The sequence below is a fragment of the Cotesia glomerata genome, linkage group LG4, assembly GCF_020080835.1.
Source record: "Cotesia glomerata isolate CgM1 linkage group LG4, MPM_Cglom_v2.3, whole genome shotgun sequence".
NCBI lineage: Eukaryota > Metazoa > Arthropoda > Insecta > Hymenoptera > Braconidae > Cotesia > Cotesia glomerata.
The window spans coordinates 12,607,778-12,620,380 of record NC_058161.1 but is presented as its reverse complement, the minus strand read 5'-3'; the positions used below and the strand labels follow the sequence as shown (position 1 = coordinate 12,620,380).

Sequence of the window (12,603 nt, the reverse complement as noted above, 5' to 3'; positions counted from 1 at the left end):
CGCGCCAAGTCCACGTTCATAAGACTATTAGGAAAAAAAAATTTTTTTTTTTTCTTTAACAAGATACAAAATAAAAAATTAAAAATCCAAGTAGCCGATATGATTGTTTTGATTTTCGGAAATTAAAAGAATTTTATTGTAAATTTAAAAATTAAAAAAATTTTAGAACGTACTTGGTGTGCGTCATTGTCTATTTCAATTTTTTTAAAGTCCTAGTAAATAGATTTTACGAATTTCATTAAAAGTAAAATATTTTGCAACCACGCACACTAAATACGTTCTAAAATTTTTTTTTTAATTTTTAAATTTACAATAAAATTTTTTTTAATCTCCGAAAATCAAAAATAATCATATCGGTTACTTGGATTTTTTAATTTTTTTATTTTGTATCTTTTTTTAAAGAAAAAAAAAATTTTTTTTTCCTAATAGTCTTATGAACGTGGACTTGGCGCGACTTTTTTACAGTGAAACTGTTTTTGTTCGGATTTTATATACCTGATCCATTTTGGAACCGGAACAACATCTCCATGAACATTTTCAAGCCCAAGTTCTCTGGACCTCAGCAGAACATGATCAATAGCATCCTCAAGATTCTGCGTTCCCGTGAACCTGGACCCATAATCATCAACAAAGTCGGAAAGATCCCTCCAAGTTCTTCCTTTGAAGCTACCATTGGTAGCTTCGTAGACTATTCTGTCGACTATCGGCTGGTAGCCGTCGATTTCTTTTATCAAGTCGGGTGATAAGACTCCTTCGCAGCTATCGCTGCTATCTGATAGTCTTTTTACGACTCGGTAGCAATTTATATTATTTATTTTTATAATTGCTATTGCTAAGAAGATATATGTAAATGTAAGTGATGATATTAATGACTTCATTTTTGGCTAATTAGATTAATTTAAACCACGTTCAACTCCGGACAGCTGACTGATCAAGACTGACGCTTCTCGAGTAACTGACAAAATTAAAAAAATATTAGAATCAAGAGCTACTGTTAGATGCGTCATTGATGATAATATTGATAGAATCACGTGTCAGAAAACAATTGTGTAAATACGAACGGAAGAGAAAAATATTTATTTATCTTAAGTTTGCTGATGATAGATATTATGTTCGATAAATTTATTATATTTTTTTTTATTAAATTAAACGGCCCTAGAATTAAGTAAAAATATATTAAGACATTCAAGTTAACAGTTTTTAATTTTTTTTTTAAACAAATAAAATTTTTGACGTTTTTTTGAAAAAATAAGCTAAGAAATTTTATCTGTTTTTTTAGTGTGAATTTTCGATTTTTTATTTTTTGTACATACCTTGAATAGTTCTTTGAGTAATCATCAATTTTTTTGTTAGTAATAACAATTTTTAATATCAGTATTTGTTTATATATTTATTTACATTTATTAGCTAATTAACCACTGTTGGTTTTTGATGCTTTTGACATGACTCTTAAGGAGGTCCTTTCGCCGCCAATGTAAAATAAAATATATTAGATTATGAGTAAATTTAATTTTTTTCTAATAGTTAAGGTCCTTATTGATCTTATAGTGAGGTTTAAATTATACTTTATCGGACAAATTTTTGAAAAAATAAAATTTTTAAATGTTAGTATTTGTTCAGAGTCTTAGGAGAAAATCAGACGTTTGCAGTATTTCTCGAATTATACTATCAGTCATGGATTAGATGAAGTAAAAAAAAACTAAAAATCAGATTTTCGAAATATTTAGATTTCTTTTTTTGCAATAAAATATATCAGTTACCGAGATATTTATTGAGAAATTAATTTTTTTAAATCACAAAAAATTCTCAAGTAACCTACAATAAAATGGAGTCAAAAGATTTGGCAACGTTGCGTAGCGCGCGAGCTTCAGACCATTCAATAAATTCAAACTAAACTTTAACGCGCTTATGTTTTTCATGTATAGGGTAAGTGTGGGTATTACTGCCGGTGTAGGTATTACTGCAGATTTTCTTGTTTTAATTATCAATAAATGGGTTATGACTTTTTTGATTAAAAAAAAATTATTTCTGTTAATTTAAACCTTTCGGAAAATAACTGCATAGTGGTTTTATAAGTAAGACAATTATTCAATTTGTTATTAATTAATAAAAATTAAGTAGTTACAGAAGTGAATAATTTTATCTTTTTTAAGAGTTTCAGTGTAAAAAGAGGTGGTCGTAAAAAGTCTTTTTCTTTATATAAATCACCTAATTAATATATTTTTTACATTTACAAGTTAGATACTCCTTTTTTAGAATCAAATAATTAATAAAAATTACATTTTCATCAGTAAAATTTATTTAATTAAGCATGCAGTAATTGGTACCGAAAAACTGCATGTGCGTGTATTACTGCAAATTTCTCAGTCGACTGCAGTAATAGAAGCGCCTCTATTTGTATATGTCTGTACCTATTACTGCGGACATAAACACGGCTATTGTAACCTCCTAAATAAGTGCGTAAATCAAGTTTTCTCGAAGTGAAAAATAAACTATGGAGAAAATTAATAAAAAATCAAAAGTTAATAAACAAAAAAATAAGAAGTCGAAGCAAGTCCAGGAAAGCAATAATCAGTAGATTGTAAGATTACATCAATTAAAATTTACCAATTCTGGTCAATTAATAATACGTTAAGGCTGTGTTACTTATTATCCGAGCAAAAAACAGTTGTGGGTATTACTGCAGTTTTTTTCGTAAGTCTCACTTCGAAAGCATTTTTATAAAATTTTCTCAAGATAATAGTAACTTTTTTTTTTTTTAAACAAAAGTTTGACTTATTACTAACCCAAAATAAAATCAACAATGAGAGAAACAAATATTTTCGTTAAATAATAAGCATTTAAAAAGAAGTCTAAATGCATGAATTACTGCAGGTCTTAAAGTAGCTTGCTCCTATTACTGCGTGTCCATTACTGCAACTGATCCAGTTACTGCATACCTATTACTGCAGAACGGCTATATTTTAGGATTTACTTAAAAATCAACAAAAACTTATCAAAAAGAAAATTTATTAGTTTAATGTAATAACAAGAATTCTTCATAATCTAAATCAACAGACTCGATAGAGTCTGGCGCCAAGTTCCGTTCTCAAGCCAGACTACCGAGTGTGTATATACCGTAAGCAGAACGGTTTTTTGAGGTTACAAATTTTTTTTCAAAATTATTTTGATTTTTTTTTATATGATATTTTATAATAGTAGTTCATGCTTTTTATTACGCGTATTACTTGATTATTATCAATTATCTTTATAATTTATATTTAAAATTACTAAAAATAATCAGCACAAACTATAGCGACCCAGATTTTTAGATTTTAACTTTTTTCTTATGTAAAAAGCGGACGGCCAGAGACTAAATAATATAAGAATGCATGCTAATCTTATAATAGATGGGAAACTACAGTGAAAAAAAGATATTTGACAGCTTGCAATCACACATGCCAGGCGGCGCAAGAATAACTTTTACATGAACTATAGCTTAAAGGGTATAGTTTGCCACCGGAAATGTATTAAATTAAAATTGTCAATTTTTATTATAATTACAAAAAATACTGAAATCCGAGCAAAAAACAGTTTCACTGTAAAAAAATCGCGCCAAGTCCACGTTCATAAGACTATTAAGAAAAAATTTTATTTCTTTACAAAAGATATAAAATAAAAAATTAAAAAATCCAAGTAACCGATATGGTTGTATATGATTTTCGGAAATTAAAAAAAATTTTTTTGTAAATTTAAAAATTAAAAGAAACCAATTTTGGAACGTACTTGGTGTGCATGATTGTGTACTTTAATTTTTTTTAAAAGTCCTAGTAGATAGATTTTAGGAATTTCATAAAAAGTGAAATGTTTTGTAACCACGCACACTAAATACGTTCCAAAATTGTTTCTTTTAATTTTTAAATTTACAAAAAAATTTTTTTTAATTTCCGAAAATCATATACAACCATATCGGTATCTTGGATTTTTTAATTTTTTATTTTATATCTTTTTGTAAAGAAATAAAATTTTGTTTTCTTAATAGTCTTATGATCGTGGACTTGGCGCGATTTTTTTACAGTGAAACTGTTTTTTGCTCGGATAATAAGTAACACAGCCTTATCGTATTATTAATTGACCAGAATTGGTAAATTTTAATTGGTGTAATCTTACAATCTACTGATTATTGCTTTCCTGGACTTGCCTCGACTTCTTATTTTTTTGTTTATTAACTTTTGATTTTTTATTAATTTTCTCCATAGTTTATTTTTCACTTCGAGAAAACTTAATTTACGCACTTATTTAGGAGGTTACAATAGCCGTGTTTATGTCCGCAGTAATAGGTACAAACATATACAAATAAAGGCGCTTCTATGATAATGGGAATTAATAATAAGTTTATTGCAGAGTCTCTATGTTATCATTATTCTTACTGTAAAGAAAAATATAATGATTATAAGGGTAAAACTAGAACTAAATTCTTTACAATTACCAAAGATTAATAAAAATATTTCGCGCAAAAATTCTAAATATATAGCAATTAAGTATTTTAATAAACTACCTCAGACTTTAAAGTCGTTAAATATAAAAAATGAGCTTAATAAAAAAAAAGTATTTCAATGAATAGCATCAATTGATATCTAATTTCATGATTACATCTTTGTTATCATAATATGCTCTCTTGTTTTTCTTTTTTCATTTTAAAATGACTAGAATTGAATTTGCGCGCGTAAGCGCGCGCCTCATATTTATTGTCATGATATATTTATGTGTCGTTTATGTATATTATATTCACTTTCAACCAATCAGAATGAGAATAAATATTTTCAACCAATCACATCACGAATAGATTGGTTTCACATACATTTCATCTCAATTTTATTATGGGATACTTTATATAGGGACCGAGCCCTAACTGTAGAGGCAGCACATCTGTCGGAAGTGGCGCACTCTGGTGTTAAATTTACACAAAAAACGGGCAAAAATATTGCAATTGTTAATGAAATAATAATGAAAAATAGGAAAAAATAATTAATTACAGTTTTTAACGGGTAACAACCGATCGTATTCAAAGCAGAAATGATTGAAATTGTGAAAAAACTTTTGAACCTAGATATTTATGGAATCTAGTTGAAGAAAAACATTTAAATACCTGAGAAAACATGAGCGCTAGGTTATGTCCCACTCCAGTTGCACTTCTATCGAGGTTATGTGTCTACCATTTTTCGAGCGCGAACCACAGCCAGTCAGAGAAAAACATCAAAATTTCAGTGGTTAATTTATTTTACACTTTCAGTCCAGTGTAATTATATACTTTAAAGTATAACTAAATTATATTGATAAAAATACTGCCAAAAATCTATCAATTTATTAAGATAAAAATTAATAAAAAGTGAAACTCATGTTAAAATTCAAAACTTTTGCCCGTAATTTGTACATTTAAGTCACCAGTTGGCGTGACAGTCTAGAGGCTCGGTCCCTATATTAATATTAAGTCTTTTTATTGATAAGTTTTTGTTTCTCCAGGTCTATGTACAGGTGTTTTTTATAACACCTCTATAGGTGCATATTTTGTATGTATATACTAATTTTGTATCCTGGTAATAATAAATAAATAAATAAATAAATAAAATTACTGCAATCGACTGAGAAAATTGCAGTAATACACGCACATGCGGTTTTTCGGTACCAATTACTGCATGCTTAATTAAATAAATTTTACTGATGAAAATGTAATTTTTATTAATTATTTGATTCTAAAAAAGGGGTATCTAACTTCTAAATGTAAAAAATATATTAATTAAAGCTGCCTTGATAGGCGCGCGGTAAATCTTTTGGCTCGGGTGCCTAAAGTACCGGGTTCGAGAACTCGGCAATGTTTTTATAGGTTGGCAATAGCCTAATCGGCTCGGTACCTGCATTTCGAAAGAGTGGGACCAGGGTTCGATTCCGGCGCGCACCAATATTTTTCAATGATTATAAACTAAGAATATGTGCGTTTCATTGCCAGCCTCTGTACCGGTCGGGTTTTCTGTGGTTTTCCCATATAGTTATGGAGGTAAAATGTCATTATAGAAGTACCTCCATACTATTTAAGGTAGTTGTAGCGTGATAGGCATTTCAACAGAAAATTATGAAATTTTTTTTATTGAAAGATAAATATATTAATAATTCACTACCAAAATTTCAGATCAATTGACCGCACCGTTTTTGAGTAATTAATTTTTGAAATTGCATCTTTTACACGTAGCGGTATAGAGAGATGATAAAGTTAGTATGAAATCTTTGGCCCACTCGAGTGGTATGGAAGATTTCATACTAACTTTACCATCTCTCTATACCTCTACGTGTAAAAGATACAATTTCAAAAATTAATTACTCAAAAACGGTGCGGTCAATTGATCTGAAATTTTGGTAGTGAATTATTAATATATTTATCTTTCAATAAAAAAAATTTCATAATTTTCTGTTGAAATGCCTATCACGCTACAACTACCTTAAGACCGTAATGCAAATCCGAACAAAAACAGTTTCACTGTAAAAAAGTCGCGCCAAGTCCACGTTCATAAGACTATTAGGAAAAAAAAATTTTTTTTTTTCTTTAAAAAAAGATTCAAAATAAAAAAATTAAAAAATCCAAGTAACCGATATGATTGTTTTTGATTTTCGGAAATTAAAAAAAATTTTATTGTAAATTTAAAAATTAAAAAAAAAAATTTTAGAACGTATTTAGTGTGCGTGGTTGCAAAAATATTTTTACTTTTAATGAAATTCGTAAAATCTATTTACTAGGACTTTAAAAAATTGAAATAGACAATGACGCACACCAAGTACGTTCTAAAATTTTTTTAATTTTAAATTTACAATAAAATTTTTAATTTCCGAAAATCAAAAACAATCATATCGGTTACTTGGATTTTTGAATTTTTTTATTTTGAATCTTTTTTTAAAGAAAAAAAAAAATTTTTTTTTCCTAATAGTCTTATGAACGTGGACTTGGCGCGACTTTTTTACAGTGAAACTGTTTTTGTTCGGATTTTAGTATTTTTTGTAATTATAATGAAAATTTACAATCGGTACCAACTTAAATCTCGTGTTGACTGCATTTTTTACTGCAAACTATCCCCTTCAAGCTACAGTTTATGTAGATGTAATTCCAGTGCACTCTGGCGGCCGTAAATGTAAGCTGTGAATTACTTTTTTTAACTGTAGTTGCTTATCTATAGGAGGATTACTACACATTTTTATTTTATCTAGTCTGTGGCGCTGACCTTTCTCCATAAAAAAAAAAGTCAGGATCGAAATTTGTGAGCGAGCTATAGTATGTGCTGATAAAATTTAATAATTTCAAGTAAATAAATTGTTATAAGTGAATATAATTAATTAATACGGTGAAGTAAATTATGAATTACTGTTATGATAAACAAATTGAATAAAAAAAGTACCGTAGAATTAAATAAAATTTCGCAGCCTCAAAAAACCGTTCTGCTTACAGTAAACACAGTCGGTAGTCTGGCGCTCCGTTTACAACGGTTTTGAACGGAACTTGGCGCCAGATTCTACCGAATCTGTGGATGCAGGTACTGATTATAACGCGTAAGTCGGCCACAGTCGCAGCACATGTGTGTCGGGCATGAAAGAAAAAATCCCGACATGCAGGGGGGTGGGGACGAAAAAGTGGTTGAGAGATTATATTGCGGAGAAAAAAGTGGAGAGACAATAATTCCCCACCCTCCCTTGTAAAACACTCTACAGTGATACAAGTAAAACTATCCTCAATTATATTAATTAGGTAATTTATATAAAGAAAAAGACTTTTTACGACCACCTCTTTTTACACTAAAACTCTTAAAAAAGATAAAATTATTCACTTCTGTAACTACTTAATTTTTATTAATTAATAACAAATTGAATAATTGTCTTACTTATAAAACCACTATGCAGTTATTTTCCGAAAGGTTTAAATTAACAGAAATAATTTTTTTTTAATCAAAAAAGTCATAACCCATTTATTGATAATTAAAAGAAGAAAATCTGCAGTAATACCTACACTTACCCTACAGTTGTTGTGACTCAACTGGAGCGAAAGCCCGAAAGGGCTTCCTTAAATAATTGCTACTTTTTTCCGTCACCAGGTGTCGCTGTCAGTCAATTTTTAATTTTTATCTGTAACTTTCTCTAGATGGAGTATGGAGTGAGAATAATCCAAAATTATTAATTTTTACACTGTCAATAATTTTAATCTCCAATAATTTAATAGTATTTTTTTTGTTTAATAAATTTTAAGTTATTTTCCAAAAGTGTCATTATGGATCATAAATCAGAACAGCATGAAGAAATTGAAGCTCTTGATTCTATTTATTCTGGAGAGTTACAAAGTAAGAATTTATTTATTTTTTTTTTTATATACATAACCTAAAAAAATACAATAATATTAATTTTATTATTTTAATAATTTTTTTTTTAACAAATAAAAAGTCAGCTGACAGCTGTCAATTTTTTTTAATTTTTATAACAATTGTGTCAATAACAACAAAAATTTTCATTGAATAATTTTTTTAAATTGTCACATAAAATAATTTTATAAAATTTTTTTTTTATATTAATTTTATTGATAATTAATTAAGAAAAAAAAATTCTGTCAATTTAAGTGTCTAAAATTAATTTATGTTTAATAAAAAATAAGTAAATTATTTAATTTAATAAATTGACTTGTTATAAAAATTTTTAAAAATTAACAGCTGATAGCTAATTTATATATCATTAATTTTATTTTTTATTAATTAAAAATTTTAATAATAAAATATCAATTAAAAAAAATTGATGTTTAATAAAAAATAATTTTATTATTTAATTTAATGAATTAAATTAATTTATAAAAATTTTTTTCATTAACAGCTGATAGATAATTTAAGTATCATTAATTTAATTTTTCAATAATTAAACAGAAAATTTTATTAAAAATTTTTGATAATAAAAAAATTAATTAAAAAAAAATTACTAGTTTTAGAAACAAACCCTCACAAATTTATGCTAACAATAAAAAGCGAAGAATACGAACCCGAGTCAGAAAATGGACTGTCCTGTGACCTGGAGTTTACTTACACAGCAAAATACCCAGAAGAGCCTTTGGATATCCGGATTGAGAGCCCAGAGAATTTTGAGGATGGAGATGAGGAGAAGCTGCTGGAGCATCTTAAGGAACAGATGGAGGAAAACCTAGGGATGGTGATGGTCTTCACTCTTGTGAGTGCTGCTCAAGAGTGGCTCAATGTACAGTGGGACAGGATCAAGCTTCATCGAGAGGAACACGCTGCTAAAAAGCTTATTGAGGAGGAAGAAGCTGAGAGAGTAATTTTATTTTTTTTTTTTATTAATTATTATTAATATTGTTTAATTAAATTAGTGTTAATAAAGTTTAATTGTGTTTTTTAGAAAAGATTTGAAGGTACTAGAGTAACAGTAGAGACTTTCATGAAATGGAAGGAACAATTTGATGAAGAAATGGGACATAATAAACGAAGAGAGCTGGCGTTGATTCAGTCTAAAAAATTAACCGGCAGAGAAATGTTTATGACTGATAAAACTTTGAATGAATCTGATCTTAAATTCTTAGATGAGGGTAATTTATTTTTTTTTTTAATTATTATTAGACCAAGGAAAATTTTGTCTCCAGGATACATAATTAAGAAATGACCTTGTATCTTAAGAAATATTGACATTTTTAAAGATATAAGCTCATTCTGATGTTATACTCATTAAGACCTTTCATTTGAGTACCCACATCAATTTTTCATATATTTCATATATATTATATATATGTATATATGAAAAATATATCAAAAATACATGTGGGTACTCAAATGAAAGCTATTAATGAGGGTAACATCAGGATGAGCTTATATCTTAAAAAATGTCATTAATTTAGAAATGACATTGTATCTTGTGAACTATTGACATTTTTCAAGATATAAGCTCACTTCGACATTACACTCATCAAGATCTTTCATTTGAGTACTCACATCAATTTTTCATATATTTATATATATATATGAAAAATATATCAAAAATGCATTTGGGTACTCAAATGAAAGCTCTCGATGGGTATAACATCAGGATGAGCTTATATCTTTAAAAATATTAATAATTAAGAAATGACCTTGTATCTTAAGAAATATTGACATTTTTAAAGATATAAGCTGATTCTGACATTAAGCTCATCAAGACCTTTCATTTGAGTACCCACATCAATTTTTCATATATATTATATATATGTATATATGAAAAATATATATCAAAAATACATGTGGGTACTCAAATAAAAGCTATTGATGAGGGTAACATCAGGATGAGCTTATATCTTAGAAAATGTCATTAATTTAGAAATGACATTGTATCTTGTGAACTATTGACATTTTTCAAGATATAAGCTCACTTCGACATTACACTCATCAAGATCTTTCATTTGAGTACTCACAACAATTTTTCATATATATATATATATATATATATATATATGAAAAATATATCAAAAATGCATTTGGGTACTCAAATAAAAGCTCTCGATGGGTATAACATCAGGATGAGCTTATATCTTTAAAAATATTAATAATTAAGAAATGACCTTGTATTTTAAGAACTATTGACATTTTTAAAGATATAAGCTGATTCTGACATTAAGCTCATCAAGACCTTTCATTTGAGTACCCACATCAATTTTTCATATATATTATATATATGTATATATGAAAAATATATCAAAAATACATGTGGGTACTCAAATGAAAGCTATTGATGAGGGTAACATCAGGATGAGCTTATATCTTAGGAAATGTCATTAATTTAGAAATGACATTGTATCTTGTGAACTATTGACATTTTTCAAGATATAAGCTCACTTCGACATTACACTCATCAAGATCTTTCATTTGAGTACTCACAACAATTTTTCATATATATATATATATATATGAAAAATATATCAAAAATGCATTTGGGTACTCAAATAAAAGCTCTCGATGGGTATAACATCAGGATGAGCTTATATCTTTAAAAATATTAATAATTAAGAAATGACCTTGTATTTTAAGAACTATTGACATTTTTAAAGATATAAGCTGATTCTGACATTAAGCTCATCAAGACCTTTCATTTGAGTACCCACATCAATTTTTCATATATTTCATATATATTATATATATGTATATATGAAAAATATATATCAAAAATACATGTGGGTACTCAAATGAAAGCTATTGATGAGGGTAACATCAGGATGAGCTTATATCTTAGAAAAAATTTCATTAATTTAGAAATGACATTGTATCTTGTGAACTATTGACATTTTTCAAGATATAAGCTCACTTCGACATTACACTCATCAAGACCTTTCATTTGAGTACCCACATCAATTTTTCATATATTTATATATATTATATATATGTATTTATGAAAAATTCATGTGGGTACTCAAATGAAAGCTCTTAATGAGTGTAACATCGATATGAGCTTATATCTTTAAAAATGTCAGTAATTAAGAAATGACTTTACATCTTGAGTATTATTGACATTTTTAAAGATATAAGCTCATCCTGATGTTACACTCATCAAGACCTTTCATTTGAGTACCCGCATCAATTTTTCATATATTTTATATATATTATATATATGTATATATGAAAAATATATCAAAAATACATGTGGGTACTCAAATGAAAGCTATTGATGAGGGTAACATCAGGATGAGCTTATATCTTAGAAAAAATTTCATTAATTTAGAAATTACATTGTATCTTGTGAACTATTGACATTTTTCAAGATATAAGCTCACTTCGACATTACACTCATCAAGACCTTTCATTTGAGTACCCACATCAATTTTTTATATATTTATATATATTATATATATGTATATATGAAAAATATATCAAAAATACATGTGGGTACTCAAATGAAAGCTTTTGATGAGTGTAACATCAGGATGAGCTTATATCTTAAAAATTGTCAATATTTAAGAAAGTACAGTGCATTTTAACAAAAATTATTAGATAATTTTTTCAATAATAATTAAAATGTCAAAGAATATTATCTTAAATATATTATTCCAGGTGATGCAGTTAAAGTTGATGAAAGTTTATTCCAAAATCTCGATGACCTGGACCTCAATGATAATGACTCAAACGATGACGATTCTTATAGAATCGAGCCAGTAAGAGAGTATATAGATCCTGTTAATTAAATTTTTTAGGTGTATTAATTAATCTTGTTTCTTTTTATAAAATTGTACAATAAAAAATCAACTAAACTCAGGCAAGTATTTGTTAATAATTATTTTACCTATTTACTAAAAAACCCAGACCCAATAAAAAATAAATAAATAACGACAATGAAAATGATAATTTATTAAATGTTATACATAAATCGCTTACAATATTACTTATCAACATTATACTTTCATTTGAAACATATTTAATTAGTGTATCTTATAGATGGCAGTAAAAATTAATTATCCAATTTATCTTTCGATGTAAATATAATACCAATTTGCCGTAAAAATACTAGAGAAGTCTATTGTTAATTAATCAACATAAATATTAATACTGTAAATGTAACTGTAATTAGTAGAAA

General features: G+C 27.3%; 2 protein-coding genes across 4 annotated transcripts in view; one reads left to right on the top strand and one right to left on the bottom strand.

Annotated features, from left to right (window-relative positions):
- The window catches only part of LOC123263541 (carboxypeptidase Q-like), a 46,052-nt gene extending 38,004 nt beyond the window's left edge, over nucleotides 1–8,048 (bottom strand). Inside the window, exons 1-3 of one of the 3 annotated variants that reach the window (XM_044726399.1) lie at nucleotides 1,820–2,028; nucleotides 1,314–1,460; nucleotides 496–955 (exon numbers count right to left, since the gene is read on the bottom strand). In XM_044726399.1, the coding sequence (XP_044582334.1) occupies nucleotides 496–878 (383 nt within the window). In that variant the 5' untranslated portion in view covers nucleotides 879–955; nucleotides 1,314–1,460; nucleotides 1,820–2,028. Of the gene's footprint in view, nucleotides 1–495; nucleotides 956–1,313; nucleotides 1,461–1,819; nucleotides 2,029–8,032 lie in introns of those variants that run through there. The other 2 variants (XM_044726400.1, XM_044726398.1) reach the window with 2 other exon arrangements.
- Nucleotides 8,049–8,184: 136 nt separating this feature from the next.
- LOC123263597 (RWD domain-containing protein 1) lies at nucleotides 8,185–12,297 on the top strand. Its single transcript, XM_044726494.1, has 4 exons — nucleotides 8,185–8,354; nucleotides 8,981–9,327; nucleotides 9,412–9,598; nucleotides 12,084–12,297. Exons 1-4 carry the CDS (start codon nucleotides 8,285–8,287, stop codon nucleotides 12,212–12,214), a joined length of 735 nt encoding a protein of 244 aa, XP_044582429.1. The 5' UTR covers nucleotides 8,185–8,284; the 3' UTR covers nucleotides 12,215–12,297.
- Nucleotides 12,298–12,603: the final 306 nt, after the last annotated feature.

Coding starts and splice junctions, on each gene's coding strand:
- LOC123263597 (XM_044726494.1), top strand. CDS start 8,285: ATGGATCATAAATCAGAACAGCATGAAGAAATTGAAGCTCTTGATTCT. Junction 8,355..8,980: donor TTATTCTGGAGAGTTACAAA/GTAAGAATTTAT, acceptor AAAAATTACTAG/TTTTAGAAACAAACCCTCAC. Junction 9,328..9,411: donor AGGAGGAAGAAGCTGAGAGA/GTAATTTTATTT, acceptor TGTGTTTTTTAG/AAAAGATTTGAAGGTACTAG.